Source organism: Leucoraja erinacea, chromosome 10 (genome assembly GCF_028641065.1).
Source record: "Leucoraja erinacea ecotype New England chromosome 10, Leri_hhj_1, whole genome shotgun sequence".
Classification (NCBI taxonomy): Eukaryota; Metazoa; Chordata; class Chondrichthyes; order Rajiformes; family Rajidae; genus Leucoraja; species Leucoraja erinaceus.
In genome coordinates this window covers 28,206,816-28,226,756 of record NC_073386.1, presented here as the reverse complement: position 1 = coordinate 28,226,756, position 19,941 = coordinate 28,206,816, and the positions used below count along the sequence as shown (strand labels likewise).

General features: G+C 40.7%; 1 protein-coding gene across 1 annotated transcript in view; it reads right to left on the bottom strand.

Moving 5' to 3' along the window:
* The window catches only part of trabd2b (TraB domain containing 2B), a 334,868-nt gene that overhangs the window by 54,247 nt on the left and 260,680 nt on the right, over nt 1-19,941 (bottom strand). Inside the window, exon 5 of the mRNA XM_055641817.1 lies at nt 15,822-15,912. Coding sequence (XP_055497792.1) covers nt 15,822-15,912 — 91 coding nt within the window. The remainder of the gene's footprint in view (nt 1-15,821; nt 15,913-19,941) is intronic.

Genomic DNA, 19,941 nt, shown 5'->3' with positions numbered 1-19,941 from the left:
TCCAAAATATTTTATTGTCAAGAAATTCCTTTGTAGACCTCTAGAATAAAGTGTTAAACTATCGAAAATTAACAACCTTGAGTAGGGCAATTTACCGCCTATTTCCGTTGCCCCGAACACAATTGTCTCCTGTTTGTTGCACCAGTGTAAAATATCCCTAAATGACATCAATGCATAATTTGTCCAGCAGAATTTTCGTCTGGATTAGTCTAAAAGTAGGACAGCTCTTACACAGAGAACAACCTTAGTTTTACTTACCTTGTCTAGAAGGGCCATCACACAAAACACTTTACCTTAGAAGTCACAGTCACTGTCGGCTTCCTTTCTTGAGTATCACTCAGGCTACTGTTGCCAATCTCTGCCACATCTCACAGTCCTCTACTCAGTACAATGGTGGGAAGGTCACCCACAGTCTACACTGAAGGAATGATGTCTTCATATAATTCACCTTTAACTCAACATGAGCAGCCAGAATAGACGAAGGATGCCTCAAAGTGGCAGCATTCAGAAACTGTACTCATGCTGTACCATTCCTTACAGAGAGCTCACTCCAAAATCATCACCAGCCTCTACCCCTGTTGTGGCTCTGTGCCCCTAATCCACCTGTAGACGCCAATCTGTGCAGATCCATCTGAGGCCTGGAAGCACTCTGCACCCCTTCCTATCATTGTAGCATTCATTAGTTAAGAAGCAACACTGATGCTTGAACAGTGCTGCTTCTATTTTGGGGTTAATAGATCATATCAAAGATCATACCTGCACGGATTTAAAAAAACTGGCAGATGTCAGAACCTGAAAAAGGTCTTGAGAGAATATCACTCCGATACTGATAGACATCACTCGGACATTGCACTGGAGATACTGACAACACTGCTCTGTGATCCTCACTAATGAAGATGTTTATCCCTTTGGGCTTTTTACAAACTGTTTGTGGTGATCCAATACCGTTTAAAAGACATTCCAAGACAATAACTTCTACCCTAAGAAGTCACTTATTGAAGTGCAATCATTGCATTAATGTGAGAAATATGGCAGCCAATTTATCTATCACAGCGGGTCACCATGAACAATAATCTGATAAACACAAGGTAGACAAAAATGCTGGAGAAACTCAGCGGAGCGAAGGAAATAGGCAACGCTTCAGGTATTTCCTTCGCTCCATAGATGCTGCCTCACCAGCTGAGTTTCTCCAACATTTACATAGAACATAGAAACATAGAAAGTAGGTGCGAGAGCAGACCACCAGGTCCATCGAGCCCGCACCGCCATTCGCTCATGGCTGAACACTAAACAGACACACTTACCCACAAACAGTAGACACAAGACACAGAACACAAGACACTACCCTCCCCTTTATACCGCTATCACCCCTCTCCACCCCAAGAACCTCGTGATCTCCTGGGGGAGGCAAAAAACCGGATAAAAACCCAGGTCCAATTCGGGAAAAAAATCCGGGAAATTCCTCTCCGACCCCAATCTAGGCGATCGACACTTGTCCAGGAGATCACTCAGGTCTTACTATACTAACCATACCTAGGTCCATATCCCTGCCCTCTCCCCGTAGCCCCTTATCCCCTTGGCAGCTAAAAAACCATCTATTTTAGTCTTAAATATATTTAAAGTTTCTGCTTCCACTGCTCCCTGGGGCAGTGAATTCCATAAATTAACCACCCTCTGGGTGAAGAAGTTCTTCCTCATCTCAGTTTTAAAAGAGCCCCCCCTTATTCTGCAACTATGTCCCCTAGTTCTAGTTTCCCCGATCATTGGGAACATCCTCGGTGCATCCACCCGATCAAGGCCCCTCACGATCTTATATGTTTCAATGAGATCGCCTCTCATTCTTCTAAACTCCAAAGAGTAGAGTTCCAGCCTACTTAACCTTTCCTCATATGTCAATCCCCTCATTGCAGGAATTAATCTTGTAAACCTTCGCTGCACTGCCTCCAGGGCTAGTACATCCTTTCTTAAGTATGGACCCCAGAACTGTACACAGTATTCCAAATGTGGTCTCACTAATACTGTGTACAGCTGCAGCAAGACCTCCGTGTTTTTATACTCAATCCCCCTAGCAATAAAGGCCAAAACTCCATTGGCCTTCCTGATTGCTTGCTGCACCTGCATACTAACTTTCAGTGATTCATGTACTAATACCCCTAGATCCCTTTGCGTTGCATTACAACGCAGGATCCTCATTTAGAAAATAACTTGCCCTACATTTTTTTTTCCCAAAGTGAATGACTTCACATTTATTAGTATTAAATTTCATCTGCCAAGTTGTTGCCCACTCACCTAGCTTATCTATATCCTTTTGCAGACTCTTCCTATCCTCCTCATCCCCTACTTTTCCTCCCATTTTTGTATCGTCCGCAAATTTTGATATATTACACTTGGTTCCCTCCTCCAAATCATTTATATAAATTGTGAACAACTGGGGTCCCAGCACCGACCCTTGCGGAACCCCGCTAGTTACCGGTTGCCATCCCGAGTATGAACCATTTATCCCCACTCTCTGCTTCCTATTTGTTAGCCAATCCTCTACCCATGCTAATATATTACCCCCAATCCCATAATTTTTTATTTTTAGCAATAGTCTCTTATGTGGCACCTTGTCAAAAGCCTTTTGGAAGTCCAAGTATACCACATCCACCGGTTCCCCTTTATCCACCCGGGTTGTTACTTCCTCAAAGAATTCGAGCAGATTCGTTAAACAGGACTTCCCCTTCACAAAACCATGTTGGTTCTGTCCGATGAAGTCATGTTTACCCAAGTGCCCCGTTAGTGTTTCTTTAATAATTGTCTCTAACATTTTACCCACCACCGATGTTAGACTAACCGGTCTATAGTTACCCGCCTTCTGTTTACTTCCTTTTTTAAATATAGGTGTTACATTGGCCATTTTCCAATCCACTGGGACCGTTCCTGCCTCCAGGGAGTTTTGGAAAATTATCACCAATGCATCCACAATCCCCACCGCTATCTCCCTCAAGACCCTTGGATGTAATCCATCAGGCCCAGGGGATTTATCCTCCTTCAGTCTCATTAATTTCCCTAATACCACCTCCTTGGTGATCTTAATAGTATTTAGCTCCTCCATTCCTACCGCCCCCTGTTTATCCAGCGTTGGAATATTTTTTGTGTCTTCTATGGTGAAGACTGATACAATTTCTGTCTACCTTTGATTTTCCGGCATCTACAGTTCCTTCTTAAACATCTGATAAACACAAGTCAGTCCGTCTTGCTGATATTGATTTAGAATAATGCCATGTGAGCTAAGACCTGCACACCCAGAATAATTGTCATTGATTCAAACTCAAATATCTAAAGTGCTCTAATTTACAAAGAGAGACATGAAGCTCAATTCTAAGTTGTTGTCAGTTTGTTGCATTTTTCTAACAGATCAGAATAACTAAAAGTTCATGAAAAGAGCTGGTATAGGCATAGCTCTGCGTATGGCTATATAACTGCCCAAGGTAAGCCGTAACCGGCCTTTGTAACCACCATTTTCAATGTTACAAGTTGAAGTTCCATGCTTCTTCCGCAACTTCTCCAAAGTCTCCATGTTTTTTCTGCAATGGGGCAATCAGAGCTGCATGTAATGCTCCAAATGCGGCCTAACCAAAGTCCCATAAAGCTACATCAAGGCTTCCTGAATTTTATACTCAATGTCCCGACCAATGAAGGCAAGCATACTGTATGCCTTCTTTGCCACTTTATCTAGTGTTGCTGCTTCAGGGAACAATAACAGCATTTCCTAGATTCCAGACTGGTCCCAACTAATTGGAAAACATGGAGATATAAGCCATTTGGCATCGCATCAGCTGTTGGGGAAATATTGGAATCCATTATTATGGGTGTGTTTCTCAGGCCTTAGAAAAAGTGATCATGGTGAAGCAGAGTCAATATGATTTGAGAAGGAAATTTGCCAAACAAATGTATTTGTGTTCTTATATGATGTAATTAGCATGGTAGTTGACCCATTAAAGCTGTATGTTAAAACTATAAAAAATAATTTGATAAGATGCCACATTTAAGGCTGCTGCACAAATGATGGGGCTATAAGTTTTATATTTTATTTTAACATAGGTAAACAGAGAGTTAGGATAAACACGTGATTTTTAGGTTGACAACAATTGGAGTACCTCAGGGATTAATTCTGGGGCCTGAACATTCACAGTGTATATTACTGGGTTGGACTTTGACGAAATTGTTCAGATTTGCTGATGATGCAAAGAGCTGTGTCAGAGTAAATAGTGAGAAGGGCATAAGTATTTCCAAAGATATGTTAGTGGTCAAAAGATTAAAGAAAGAGGATAATGTGGGAAAAAGGTGATTTCGCACTTGGTAGGAAGAAATGAAAAGTTCGTTTTTGAAAAGTTTGAGGCTTTTAAATACTGTTCTTCGAGAGATTTCTGCATCTCTGTTCAAGAACCACAGACAATTAAGATGCAGCTGCAAAGAGTAATTACAATGTCAAATGCAATATTGCTTTTTGTTGCGGGAGGAATGTAGGAAGCAGCTAGGGATATCCTCCGACTGCAGGACTTTTATAACAGCTCAGAAGGAATGATAACCTGCTTAATGAGCTGGGTTTTCACCTCATTTAAGAAAGCATACGCTTAGCTTGCAGGCATTGCAGAGAGAACTCACTGGACTGAATCTCAAGATAGACAATAAACATTAGACAATTGACCATAGGTGCAGGAGTAGGCCATTCGGCTCTTCGAGCCAGCACCACCATTCAATGTGATCATGGCTGATCATCCACATCAGTACCCCGTTCCTGCCTTCTCTCCATGAAGGTTTTGTCATTTGAGAAAAGATTGAAGACCTAGGAGAATAATCTCATTGAAACATGCAAGATTCTGAAGGGCAGGATATGGTAGATGCTATGTCGATATTTCCCCTGGAAGTTTATGTCTAAAAATAGGTACCAATGTCTTCGGAGAAGTAATTGACCACTTAAGGAGGAACAATTTATTTTCTTGGAATTATGAATCTTTGAAATGTTTTATTCCAGAGACCTACAGATATTGAGCTATTATATATATTCAAGGTTAAGTGACTTATTGTACAAAACAGGAACTGAACATTAGAGCCCATTGTTCAGATCAGCCAGGATCTTATTGAATGGTGGGTCAGCCATGAGGAGCCATTTGGCTTCCTCCTATTTCTCAAGTTCTTATTTGATTTTTAAAAAATAAAAATATCCGCTCAAAGTATCCTTATCATATCTGAAACAGTTAATTGTTTTTTGAAATATCAGAGATTAAAATATTCCTGCTGCCACGGGCACTTAACAGTCTTCAGGAATCAGCAGAATAACATTGACACTGGAATCTTTGAACCTTCCAGCATTCACTCATTCGTACCACCCACACAATGCAGAAAGCATTTCCTTACTAATTATACATTTAAAAAGGGAACTGTTGAGCTTCAAAGTAAATTATATACATACGGCACAATTTCAAAAGACAGGTTTAAAATGTGGTTTGGAATGTCCTTTGCTTAGTTTTGGCACTAGAAATGCAATGTTTCAAGCTTGACATTTAATACTTCGATATAAATCGCAACTCTGCAGGTCTGAGCTTCCTGAGAGTGTTGACCACAATTTTGCTGCACAGAATTTAATATAGAGCAGAATAAACAATGCTGATATTTTGTCTGATTAAAAGGGGCCATCAAATTACATATGCGACCATATGTAACAGAATTATTCTTACCATTATTCTTACCGTAAGTGTTTTAAAATACCACAGTCCCCTCCACAACAATTCCGTGTGGTCTTGCAGAATAACAAGTAATGGAATTTGTGTGTACCTTAAATACTTTGCAAACCCTGTCCCAGATTTTATGACAGTCAATATATGCCACTGCTTGCTAGTGATAAGACCAAGTAAGTGATTGAATTTGGTCACACTGTAAAAGTTCTCCTTGTACGATTCTGCAGATATAAAACATTTCTTTGCAAAAAAAGCTAAAGGGACTCAGAAGCAACTTTTTCACATTTAAGAAATGATTCAGTTTCTGCTTAATCATGGATTTTGTTTTAGTTTCATGAATTGTGTCCTTTTTAAGTGAAGGATTTCATACTTTTAACATTTTACAACTAGTTCTTCAAATCATGCATCAGGTAACTGAACTCTAGAGGATAGTTCCTTCCCCACGGCCTCACCCACCTGAAGGAGCATCACTCAGTGTTGCACATTGATTAACCCAAACCAGGAGAGGAAGTCAAAGCTGATGACAGGATCAAGATAGCAATTATCATAATAACAATGAAAACTGATTCACATTCTTAAATTCTGTAGGGAGAAATGTTGTAAAATGGGAGACATTGGATCAAGGAAGGCTGTGCATTCCCCCTGAAGATAGACACAAAATGCTGGAGTAACTCAACGAGTCAGGCAGCATATCTAGAAAAAAGGAATAGGTGATGTTTTAGGTCGAGGCCCGTCTTCAGACTAAGACGAGGTCTGAAGAAGGGTCTCGACCCGAAAAGTCACCTATTCCTTTTCTCCAGAGATGTTGCCTGACTCACTGAGTTACTCCAGCATTTTGTGTCTACCTTTGGTGTAAATCAGCAAATGCAGTTCCATCCTGTACATCTGAGTCATTACCTTCACCTCTTTTAAAATGCTGAGCCAGGTTGTGCCCACCTCTCACTGGAGTTCAGCAGAGAACCACAGACACTTTACTCCTCATGGGTAAATTAAGACACTTTACTCATCTCCCACCACCAGCTGCACGCTGAAACATAGACATCAAGGACAAACAGCACAGAGTCCAGTGGCAGAGGACAGATGTGCTGAGTGGGGTTGAATGCAACCTTGCTCATTTTTATAGGCTTATCAATACCACATTAAAGGTCGAGTGGACGGTGGTGTGCCTCCCTTTTCTTTTTCTTTAACTTAATGTTTTTATTAAGTTTCCAGAGTACTGTGTTTTTAATTAAATTTAGTTTTAATAGTTTTATTTAAAAAAATATGTTAGCCTATTTTAATATTTTTCAATACCTCTGTGTATCAAAGAAATAAAAAAAAAATCAAATGTCTTTGACACCTGTGAGTGACAATTGGCCTCGAGGGTGTTTCGGCGGCAGAACGACGGGATCCGAGGCCTAGTTACTGCTCACATTCCGTTCCAATTTGGGGAATGAATCATATTTAGGGAGGGTCAACTCCTTTGGCCCTTGGTATCTGGATCAGATTATGTAGGCGGATGGACACCCCAGGCTGTGAGTCCCATTAACGGGCCGGAAACAGCACTGTCTATCCAATACAATGTCTCTGCATTTTCCTTCACTCACCCAAAAATATGTCAGCTCACATATTTTCAGACAACTGGAAGGTGGCTAATGTTGTGCCTCTATTTAGTATGGGTTACAAGTATAAGCCTGGGAACTAAAGACCAGTGCGTCTGACATCTATGGAAGGTAAGTTACTGGAGAAGATTCTGAGGCAAGATATATATATATATATATATATATGCATCTGGAAAGACAGAGGCTGATTAGGGAGAGTCAACATGGTTTTGTATGTGGGAGATCATGTCTCACAAATTTGATTTGAGTTTTTTGAAGAAGTAACAAAGAAGGTGAGGGCAAGATCGCAGAGGTTGCCTAAATGAACTTTAGAAAGGCCTTTGATAAGGTACTGCTCCTGAAGGTTGCCTCACATGGCATCCAGGGAGAGTTAACTGCCTGGAAACAGAATTGGCATCATGGAGGGTGGTGATGAAGATAGTTTTGTACTTGAGGCCTGTGACTAATGGTGTGCCTTAGGGATCAGTGTTGGAGCTCATGTATTTGACATTTTCACTCTGAGAAAAAGGACTTTGGCCTTCATCAGTCAGAGTATTGAGTATAGAAGTTGGGAATATCATTTTACAGTTGTATAAGACATTGGTGAGGACACATTTAGTGTATTGTGTTCTGTTTTCTTCACCACGTTATAGGAAATATGTTGATAAGCTGGAAACAGTGCAGAGAAGATTTACGAGGATGTTGGCAGGACTCGAGGGCCTGAGCTATAGGGAGACTTTAGCCAGAGAGCAGGCGAGGACTTTATTCCTTGGAGCACAGGAGAATAAGGGATGATCTTATAAAGTGTAAAAAATCAGGAGAGGAATAGATCGAGTAAAAGCACAGAGTTTTTTGCTCAGAGTGGGGGAATGGAGAACCAAAGGACATAAGTTTGAAGAGGGAAAGATTTAATAGAAACCTGAGGGGTCACTTTTTTACACAAAGGGTGGTGGGTACATGGAACGAGCTGCCGGAGGAGGTAGTTAAGGCGAATACTGTCATAACATTTAAGAAATATTTGGACAGGTACATTGATAGGTAGGTTTGGAGGATTAGGGACCAAGCGCGGGCAGACGGGACTAGTGTAGATGGGGCATTTTGGATGGTGTAGGCAAGTTGGGCTGAAGGACCTGTTTTCACAAACTCTATGAATGGGTGACATTTTGGGTTGAGTCCCTTCTTCAGACCCAAAACATCACCCATTCCTTCTCTCCAGAGATGCTGCCTGTCCCACTGAGTTACTCCAGCTTTTTGTGTCCACCTTCAGAACAACTTTGGTCACAGAATAATACCCCTACAGCACTACCGAGCTAATTTTGAATCCAATCTTCTGATCCTCATGGATGCCAAGGCTCTTCACCTTCTGGATGTGCCTACCATGACGGATCTTGACAAAAGCTTTATGATATAAGGTGAGGGGGGAAAGCTTTAATCGGAACCCGAGAGTTATTTTTTTTTACACAAAAGGTTTATGGAACAAGCTGCTGGAAGAGGTAGTGAAGGCAGATACTATCATAACATTTAAGAGACATTTGGACAGCTACATGGATAGGATAGGTTTGGAGGGTTGTGGGCCTAGCCCATATGTATGTAATATATATAAATGACTACCATATACACAACACCATTGCCCTACCCTCATCAAATACCTTCATTGCCTTCTCAAAACACTCAATCAAATTTGACTTTCCATGAAGAAAGTTATGGTGACTTTCCCAAAAATAGAAGAACAACATTTTTGGTTACTCTACAGTACTCTGGGCCTCACCTGTGGCTAAGGAGAATAGAAAGATCTCTGTCAAGTCCCCAACAGGCTTTTCTCTTGCCTCTTTCAATAATCTGGGATAAATCATATCAGACCCTGCGGGACTAATTGAACATAATGTTCTTCTACAGACGTTCTCCAAGAAAAATAAGATTCATAGAGTTGAGTGTGGGGTTTCACAAAGCATGCTTTGTGAAAAATCTGCCTTTTTAGGTACTCCAAATAAAATATTTTCAAAGTATCATAGAAGAGTTACAAAAAACCACAAATTAAATAATGTAATGTGTTCGGAACAGTGGTTGGCAATATTAATGGGAAACAACTGTAAATGGTCACAAAATCATGCATTCCGTTCCCCTCAACCTCTCACTGAGTCCTTCCAGCCGGTGATGAACCCCAGTCATAACCACTGAAAAACTATCATGTTTCATACTATCGAAAAAAAAAAAGCATGTCATAACTGAGTCTGAAGTGGGAAGTCATATTTGAAATTAAAGCTATTAATGTAGGTGGACAGGAACTTACTGTGCCATCAGTTAGTCAGTTGATAAATGATGTATGCACATCTCAGGTTGACTCTGAACTGCTGTTAGTTGTATAGGTCTACGACTGATTTCCTGTCAATTGGTTCTGGATTTTCCATTTTGCCGGACTAACGGAGGCCATGGCCTCCAAGAGGAGTCCAGTGGTACTAGAATGGTTCATCTCAGCTGCTGGGGAGCCAAGATACCGGCCCGCAAAGTCAACATTGGAAGTCGGCTATGGGAACAGCCCCGGCCGCAGAGAACAAATTGGTTGCAGAAGCCCCGATGATGTCAAGATGGGTCAACTCACCCGGCCCAAGCGCCACATTTTCGGGGGGACTTCTGGGGAGGATTTCAACTGCGCTCTCGTAATTTTGAATCCATTAAATGAGGTGGCAGACCACAGTTGCCAGAAAATCAATGGTGGACCTCTCCTACTTTTAACATGTATCAAAAAATTTGATTTAGCTCAATACTAATCAATGTGAAAATAAGAATGTCCTTTGCAACATCCTAAGATATCATTGATCTATATCTGAACATTTCACTCTAGAATCTTGGTATTTTGGGGATGGAGGTTAAGGATAGTGTTGGTGCCATGTGGGATGGTATGCAAGAAGGCCGAATGGTAATCATGGCACTTATTCCACTGGATCTCAATCCAAGATCTTCTGGACTGTGCAGTTCCTAAAAGTATAATTACATCATAATTGCTATTATCTGTGGGTGAAATGACACCATTTTGGGCACAACTGGCATAGAATATAGAAAAGTACAGCACAGGAACAGGCCATTCGGCCTATAATATCTGTGCCAAAATTTAAATAGTGTCTGGTGTGTAATAGCGAGTTTCTCCCAGAAGTGCTCAGTCAAAGTTCCAACAGATATAAAACAATTATTGCTTTTCACTAAAGAAAATATGTGTAAAGCTAAAAAAGAAGCCTTAAACAAATTCTAGGCATATATATTTAAGTATGCATAATTTACGTGAGAATGTTCCAGAGTAAATCAGAACTTCAGCAGATATAAAGCTTTTCCCTTCTATGAAAAGGCATAATGTGAACATTTACAGTTCTGAGAGTTGACACAAGTGTAAACAGAAAAAATAATTTTATATAAGAAGATCAGAGTATAAAAATAACATGTTCAAACAAGACTAAGTATTAGGTATAAAATATATGCCTGGAGTTGTTGATTCATTAAATGCATGCTGGTCAAATTATATTAATTCTACATTAATTAACTCATTGAGAAACAAATCTGGATGAGTAAACTAGTTAAGCATGACGTTGGTAACAATGAGAACATTTTATACTCCTGTATTCAATGAGAACTTCTTTACCTGAAACTGTGGAATGCAGCTGGTTAACATTTGGTTACTTTAATCATGGTTACATTGGATTTGTTTGCTTCAGTACCATTGAATTTGAAGGGGAATTAAAGTTTGTAACCTAGTAAGATCTCCACAGAGCATAACGTATGTACTGAAAGGCAATATTACTTTGATGTTTCCACAATTGAGCTATTTGTCACATACTTATCAGAAGCAAATATAATAAACAGTTTGACATTACTAATGGGATTGTATGTAAATCTTGGTTAATCCTTTCCTTAATAGGTCGGATATACGAAGACCTGATTAAAGTGTTTAAATATCATCACTATCATACTCAATGGTCGATCAGCCACCACGCAGAACTTACTGATGGGCAACTAATCGTGTTCATATATGCAGGCACTAAAATGGATCCAATTCAACGGTTCCTTGCAATGTGAAGCAACATCCAATTGTTGGATCTGACATCCAATTTTTGAGACGTTATTGCCCATAAATTGATAGTAACCCACACCCACTAATCCTTTGAGATATCTGTAACCACAGATTTGCCACAGGTTTTCAAACACTTCTTCCTAGTATCAATTCCCACACTTATACATGTTAAGTCATGAAGAATAGGAAAATAGCAGGATGGAAAACACTGTCTGAAACAAGGAACACATCCAAGACCCCAAGTCAAGGCTTCTTATGTTTCATTAGCGTGAAAGGACATGGGCAGTTCTAAACGGGGCATGGGGAACACGGTCACTCACACATATGTGACAAATAAAAACCTTTCCTACTTATGATTAAACAACAGACCTCAAAATCACATTCTGTTCTCAATTAAAATTCAGTGGAGTGAGCATTGAGATAATCTTTCTTTCTGAAATAGCCATACAATGGTTTATACACTCAATGTTCCCCCCTGACAAACGGCAAAGTTAACATGCTGACCAGAATAATTCAGGTTGCGGTTTATCTTATGAGTTTTCAGATCTTCTATTGGTTTTAGTAGAGGTTCTTTCAGAAGCAAAGTAAATAAAAGTTTCTTACAATGTGAGATCTGCAATAAAAGGAGCTGGTGTTAATGGCGTTGTGCTGTATAGCAATAAACTCCTCAGGATAAAGTGAAAATCAAGGAGCAGCTGAGATCCACAATGCTGATGGGCTTCAAAAAGGACATGCAATTAATTGTGGGTACCCTTATCCACCCTGGGCTGATAAAATGAAAGTGATTTTATATTGTCTCTGCTGTCAAATCTTGTAGCTGCCTATTATTTATCTGCTCTCATATCAAGGGAGAAAAATGGCTATTTGCTCTCCATTCAAAGGACTCAAGTTTCCCTCCCTGTCCTTATAGAGAGCCTGTTTAGCTTCCAACACAAACTGAGATTATTCCCTGAAGTCATAGTGACAAGAGTATGTCTCCCTTTGATGGAAGCCAGGGCATCATTCATTTGCTAGGAGGGCACAACCTTCAAATTCAGCCAGACAAAGACAACACATGAATACAAAGAACCATTTCAAGAGCTCTACAACTTAAGTCAAACAAACTCCAAAATGAGGGGATGACTATGATAGGTCTTAGTTCCATGGCATTGCCATAGTGATGAGTACACATGGTAACAAGAAAACTCTCCCATCATGGTAAATCCAAAGGTCTTTAAAGCAATGTGAAGTATTAAATCTTATACAGCATCTATTCATTATGTCAGTATGAAAACCACTTAAGGATGATTAATGTCCCCTTACTGGCTGAGCTGGTTAAGGTGGTTGTTAACTGGACAAAAATATCCCAAATCCGCTCTCTGCCAAGTAAGCTCTCAGCCAGGGGCGTGATAGAATAAATGAAGGTAGACTTAATGGCCTTGTGCTCCTATTGATTGCTACACAGTAATACATCTTGTAAGTCTGCAAGTATGCATATTGAACGAGCATAGGATCAATTACAGTTGCTTTGATCACCAATGCTCAAGCATGAACAATAATCATAACATGTTTCAAGAGAGCAGAAAGGTGATTCAGAAATTGACAAAAGAGCAAAACAAATGAGTGTTGGTGTTAATATTGGCTAAATTAAAGACACCATAAAATGGAGGGTCCCTGCACTTGTCAGAATTGCTTAACCCTTGTCAGCTGAACTTTATAGGCTTTGATTGGCGCCAGTCAGTCTAGGCTCAGTCTGGTATGCAGGATGGTGAGGGGTCCAGGTGTTCTCCCTGTTTCACTTAAATTGATAACAAGTATAGCAGTTTTGCAAACTAACCGTAAATGCATAATTTCTATTGGATCGCTGCAAAAGCCTTGTAAATAGTATAACTAATGTTGCAAGACAGTCATCCTGTTAATTGATGATTGGTCGAACTGTTGAGTCTTGGAGACATTGTTTGAATCTCAGGGCACATGTTTCAATGTTTGTTCTTGTTTGCTTCCTTCTAGAGCTTTCTTTCTAATACAGTGTATTAAGCTGCTGTATTATTGGGTTAGGGAAATGTCTGTTATGTATGGGGTTTAATCAATATCTGTAATTGGATTGTTCAGAGACCACCCCCATCTGGGAGAGCGCTTGGGACTGCGTGAACTTCTGGAGTGTCTCTGTTTGAGCGAGGCCTAGAGGGCTTGATCAGGCAGATACGAGGATCAAACCCGTGGTGGGGTGGGTACAATAGTTGAACTGTAATTGTGTTTTGTCAAAATAAAGATTAGTTGTTCAAGTGCTTGATTCAGTGATTTTTGACTGAAACTAGACTGGGGGGAAGCAATTTACATTGATAATGCAAGCTTGGATTTGAGCAATAGTCCACCACACCTAACATGGTGCTTGACCCAATGCCTTGAAAACTTTACTGAGAGGATCATTGGGAAGTTGCCTCAATTAACATTTTGAGATACTTTTAGCTGTTATTGGGGACCAGAATACCAAAGGATTTGTACAAGTAGCTGGTATCAGAGCCCAATAATCTGCGATGAGACTCTATAGTAAAATTATATTATCTGCTTCAACAATTCAGTTACCTGTACAATTGCTCAAGAATAAAATTATATACAAACATGATTTCTGCTTAAGATTGACAGGAAATTTGAAAGTACATTTCTTTTCCTGTCAAAGTCCACGTGAAAAAATAGGTTGGAAGTAGCAGATATTTTCAGCTGTGCCATCATCATCCAATGCCAAATAAACTCATGGACCTGACCAGGCCAGATGAAGGAGCACATTTGTCATCTTGACCTTCTTGGGCAACCTGTGCTCACCACACTCTAAAAGTAACAGGCAGAAAATAAGCCTTCACAGTGTACGCTAATCAAGTGGGATTCTAAATATTATAGGATGTTACAGCTTGGCCAGCCATAATTTCATTAACACAAAACAATTATTCCTATTCTTTAATTGTTAGCATTTACAGTCTTGTTGGAGAAATGCCTCACAATGTGCATGTGAGGCAGATTACTAGAGGAGGCATCTTCACTAAAATATCTGGTACTTTGCAAGTGAGCCACAGAAATTATGGCGAGATTCTGCTCTTCGATGGCAAGGTTTGGACACATGAAATGTAGTTGTGCAGGATGCCAATACCACTACAGTGGCTCATGTTTTTTAGTCTTCTTTAACACAATTTGGCTAAACCCATTCATTTTTATCTTCTACCTTCTAGATTTACTAGAATGTTGCCTGGGTTTCAGCAACTAAGTTACAGAGAAAGGTTGAACAAGTTAGGGCTTTATTCTTTGGAGCGCAGAAGGTTAAGGGGGGACTTGATAGAGGTTTTTAAAATGATGAGAGGGATAGGCAGAGTTGACGTGGAAAAGCTTTTCCCACTGAGAGTAGAGAAGATTCAAACAAGGGGACATGACATGAGAATTAAGGGACTGAAGTTTAGGGGTAACATGAGGGGGAACTTCTTTACTCAGAGAGTGGTAGCTGTGTGGAATGAGCTTCCAGTGAAGGTGGTGGAGGCAGGTTCGTTTTTATCATTTAAAAATAAATTGGATAGTTATATGGATGGGAAGGGTATGGAGGGTTATGGTCTGAGCGCAGGTATATGGGACTAGGGGAGATTATGTGTTCGGCACGGACTAGAAGGGTCGAGATGGCCTGTTTCTGTGCTGTAATTGTTATATGGTATATGGTTATATGGTTACCTTGCATATCTCCATGCCATCTGCAACATTAAGGGACTCGAGGGAAAGAAGAATGTCATGGTGAAGCAAAGCATAAAGAACATGAAAATAAATACAACCACTCTCTCCAAAGTTTGATGGTAATAATAAAGAAGCAGTTGATAGTGCGATAGACACCTACACCCATCTATGAGTAATTGCAGAGTCTTTCTGCACATATTGCTCTCCACTTCAACATTCATAAATCACTTCGATCTTAATTTGTAAACATTTGCACCATAGAAGACTTACCATGTAGGGAGATAACAGTGAGTGATTCATGGAACATGAATTTTCTGAGTGGTGGGGGTGACTGCATCACCCTCCCAACAAAAGCTCAGGATGCATCCTCTCCTTGGGATCACTGGAGCAAAATCTCATGGCACCTATGTGGACTGAAGGACAGTTTGAGCACAGCAAGCTTGTGCATAGTGCAGGCCATAAGGTCACTCTTCAAAAATGTGCATCAACTATTACGTATTGTCCTTGAGAACGGAGCTCTCATTCATGGCAATACTTTGAAAGGTCGGACTGTGAGATAGACATAAATGGAATGGGAGTATGTTCCCTACGAAATTAGCAATGACTCTCATCCACAGACAGGTTCAACAATGGCTGGTATTTCAACAAATATGCAGGAGGCCACACAGGTGGCAAAAACTAATTTATACCCCTCTTCAGTAAAACATTATTGTGCCTGGTTATACACTGACACTGTACTGTAAACAACATGGACCTGGACAATAAACTTACTGTTCAAATGGCTGTCCTGCAGGAGTGTGTTCAACTTCATAGCCTGCTTGCCTTAGAACATCAATCACAGTGTTGTTCCCAAGGAAATGACCTGCAATAGAGGATACAGCTTTGTTTACTACATGCCACTGGAGTCAGCGACACATCTCTCCTGGTGACCATTTTCTGTTCCCTGATAACATTGAAAAAGTGTAACAGTTTGCACAAATCGGAGACTGCTGTGATGAAAACATTACCATTATGTTGGCAGCATATCAAAATGCTACTGTAGAAATGATTTGGCTGCTTATTCTAAACTGAAAATGTTGAAAGCAACTAGGGAATAGACTTCCACATTCAAAGTTTAAAATGCCAACGTGCTGGACTACACTGCATGGATTTTTAGCCTGGATCACGTACTCAAGTCTCTGGGGCGTGACTTGAATTAGCAACATTCTGGCTTTGAGGCAAGAGGACTGTCAGCGAACCACAGCTATCATCTAGTGCCGAAGATAGACACCAAAAGCTGGACTAACTCAGCGGGACAGGCAGCATCTCTAGAGAGTAGGATTGGGTGACATTTTGGGTCGAGACCCTTTGCTTATCACCTAGAGCCCACTGAAGACACGATTAACAGACTTCTGAACGTGCATGCCATATTTGTAAATATATTTTACGTGTCTAATTTCAAAGAGGGAGGTGGAACTGGAACTGGCAGGCAATTCCCTCATTGTCCAGACTGCAGAATGATACTTCAGTATTTCACATCCTCAGAGGGAAAGACCGAAACCTGCATACTTTGTTCTTTTGCACCTTACCCATCATAAGCACCTGCTCACTCTGCACCCTCATAAAGCCGGACTTGCAAAAGGAAATCAATTATTTTCTATTGCACTATTCAGCTGTTTTTGCATAGCACAATAGAACAGCTGGTAGAAATTCAGTATTGGCACCTCAAAGCTCCACCATCAAGCTTCTTTCAGAATCTTAACAGGTCTTGCCAACTGGCCTTATATGACATAAAGAAAGTATTTCCTAATAATGAAAAGTATTCTAGATTGGATAATACACATGACTGAGTAAGTCATATATTTCAATTAAGACACAATTCAGTTCAGATGATGTCTAAGCCATTAATTAGAATCTTGTATGAGTATTGTTCAATGTTGTCTTAATGGGAAATGACTCCCTCTAGAAAGCTGAGTCTTTGCCCACAGCAAGTGAGGAATGGATTGTGTTTAATGACAACCATAATTTGGCAACACTCAGGGCATAAGCTCACACATTTCATCGTGCCAGGAATGTTTCAGCATGCCAGGTGCCAGGGGGCTGCATCCAATCCTTGGCACCTTGGCATCAGGAGGACATGAAATGTAGTTGTGCCGGATGCCAATGCCTGTTTTAGCTGTGGGCCAACAACAAAGCTCACAAAAGAACATACAGCATCCTGGCTGAAGATTGGGTCCAGATAATCAGGTAGAAAGGGTTGGTGGTTGAGGACACAATCGGGTGTTTGGGGCAGAGTAGGAAGAAAGTGAAGGGAAGAGGGTGTTGATGGAAACAGGATGGAGATTGGCATCTTTTTCAGGGGACTGGATGGGAATTGGGACCTTGATTGGAGGCACTTTGGGAGGGGTGCTCTGGTCTGGGCAGATTGTGGGGTAAAATTCATGAGTAACGATGCGAGTCTCATGGGATGGACAAGGCCCGAAGGAATGATAGCAAGTAATAGAGCTTACTTAAATGAGGTCCAAGACTGCAACAACTTTATTAAAAACTAGCCTGTTCAAACGATTCCCATGACGGATGCTCCTCAAAACATTGCACAGTATCTTTCCTAGCAATTCATATGGAATAACATTATGTGCTCATGTTTGACGTGGAAATCTCACCAGATGGCAAGACTAATTCACAAAGCTATGGGACATAGTCATGGAGCTATACAGCATGGAAACAGGCCCAGTTCCAACCAGGTTGCCTAGCTAGCTAGTCCCACTTGCCTGTGCTTGGCCCATATCCCTCTAAATCTTTCTTATTTGTGTACCTGTTTCAAAAGTGATATTTGTAGCAACCTCTGCCACTTCCTCTGACAGGTGCTTCCATGTACCCACCAGCCACTGTGTGAAAAAGTTGCTCATAATTTCCCTTTTAAACCTCCCCCCGCCACCATCACTTTAAACCTATGCCTTCACGTTGTAAACACACCTAATGTGGGGAAAAGACTGTGGCTATACATCTTATCTATGCCCCTCATGATTTTATATACATCTGCATCCACTCCTCAGCCTCCCATGCTCCAAGGGAAAACAGTCCTGCCGATATAGTCTCTCCTTATAATTTAAACCCCAAGTTCGGTAACATGCTCATAAGTATTTTTAACATCTTTTTCAGTTTAATGACATCCTTCTAGGGCAACTAGAACTGTACACAGTACTCCAAATGTCCAATACCCATGTCTCATACATAATGTCCCAACTCCTGTACTCAGTACTTTGTCTGATGAAGGTAAGCACACCAAATGGCCTTTTCACCATCCTATCTACCTGTTTTGCCACTTACAAAGAACTATGGACCTGTACTCCTTGGTTCCTCTTTACTTTTCTTCTCCGTTCTAGTAAAATTCAACATCTATTTTATGTAAACAGTAAAGTCTCATTATAATGGCCCATATTGGGGTGGTGGGGTATGATATCTGTTATTGCCAATTGTCCATTATAACCAAGTAATTTATTATCGTTGTAAGTAGTTGAAAAATAGGACTGCAGATGATGGTTAACACACAAAAGGACACAAAGTGCTGGGGTAACTCAGCGGGTCATGCCCTGGAGAACATTGATAGGTGACATCTGGACCTTTCTTCAGACTGATTCAGTCTACTGAGTTAATCCAGCAGGTTGCGTCATTTCACCTTAAAACTAGGCGCTGATACCACTGGTCTGCACCAGCAAACCCTCTTCACCGGTTCACATCGCTGTTGCGATTCACGTTGTAGTCCTGGCGGGTTGCTCATTCTTCAGGCTACTGCCAACGGCAAGGTGTGCGTGGGGGCTCACTCCCCTCTCACCTGCTGCCAGTCCCAATGTGGAGTATGTCTGCGAATTGGGAGAAGGAGGAGGCGGTAGTGGAGGGGATGGAAGAAGGGAGGGAGGGAGGGGGAGTGGCCAAGTGAACAGAGTGACGGGAGGAGGAGGGTAGAGGTAGCGGTGGTCAAGCGAGCAACACAAAGGATGAAGCGTCAGGTGGTGAAAGCGGAGGGAGCTCAAGTTTAACTCAAGTTTTGACTTTCCTTCAGTCAAATTGGCTATTTCCAGTGGAAACACCACCAATGAAGTGGTTTGTTCTTTGGTGTTGTCCTGGCCCACTGGAGCTTGTCATGTCTTGTTTGCGTGCTTGCAGCTTTACCTTGGCCCCATTTAGCCATTCTCCTTGCTGCTGCATATAATGGTTCATTTGTAATTTTGTTTCCAATTAGTGACAGATCAGCCATTCTACCCTTCACCCAAACAATTCATGGCTTTTCCATTTCATTTTCGTACTGGAGATTTGCCTATTCCATTTCTCTCATCATGTTTGTTTCTAAATGCTGGCCATCTGTCCCATCTCCTGTATGGCATGAAATATTTAAGAACCCAAGAGTGGATTGTTAAGTTTCTACAGATGCTGCTTAGTCTGTTGTTTATCTACTGTAATTTTTCAGAATGGGAATCCAAGCTAATCTACTGAAGCACTGAAGACAGTGGCTCAGATTTGATAATATCCAAATTAGTTAATGACTTCTCCAGTTATTATTCCATTTGCTAAACTACTTATCTGCCTTGATATGCAGTTCTGGCAGTAGAATATTGCCTTTAAAGCCTGCAAAAGAACCATCAACAGAGTCCTATTTAAAAATATATAATCATGGGCTCAAATTATACAACATTGTTTGATTTGATTTAAACTTGTAGTTACCATTTTTGTTACTTCTGAATCGGACAACCTATCCCAAAATATATACAATATTACTTTCTGAATTATGAGATTACCATTACTTCAACATTCTGATAATGCAGAACCTTCCCAGTTACAGGGCATTTTACCACCATGATAACCGTTAGTGATAAAATTAAAAGGTGTGCACTATGTGCGGTTACACTCATGA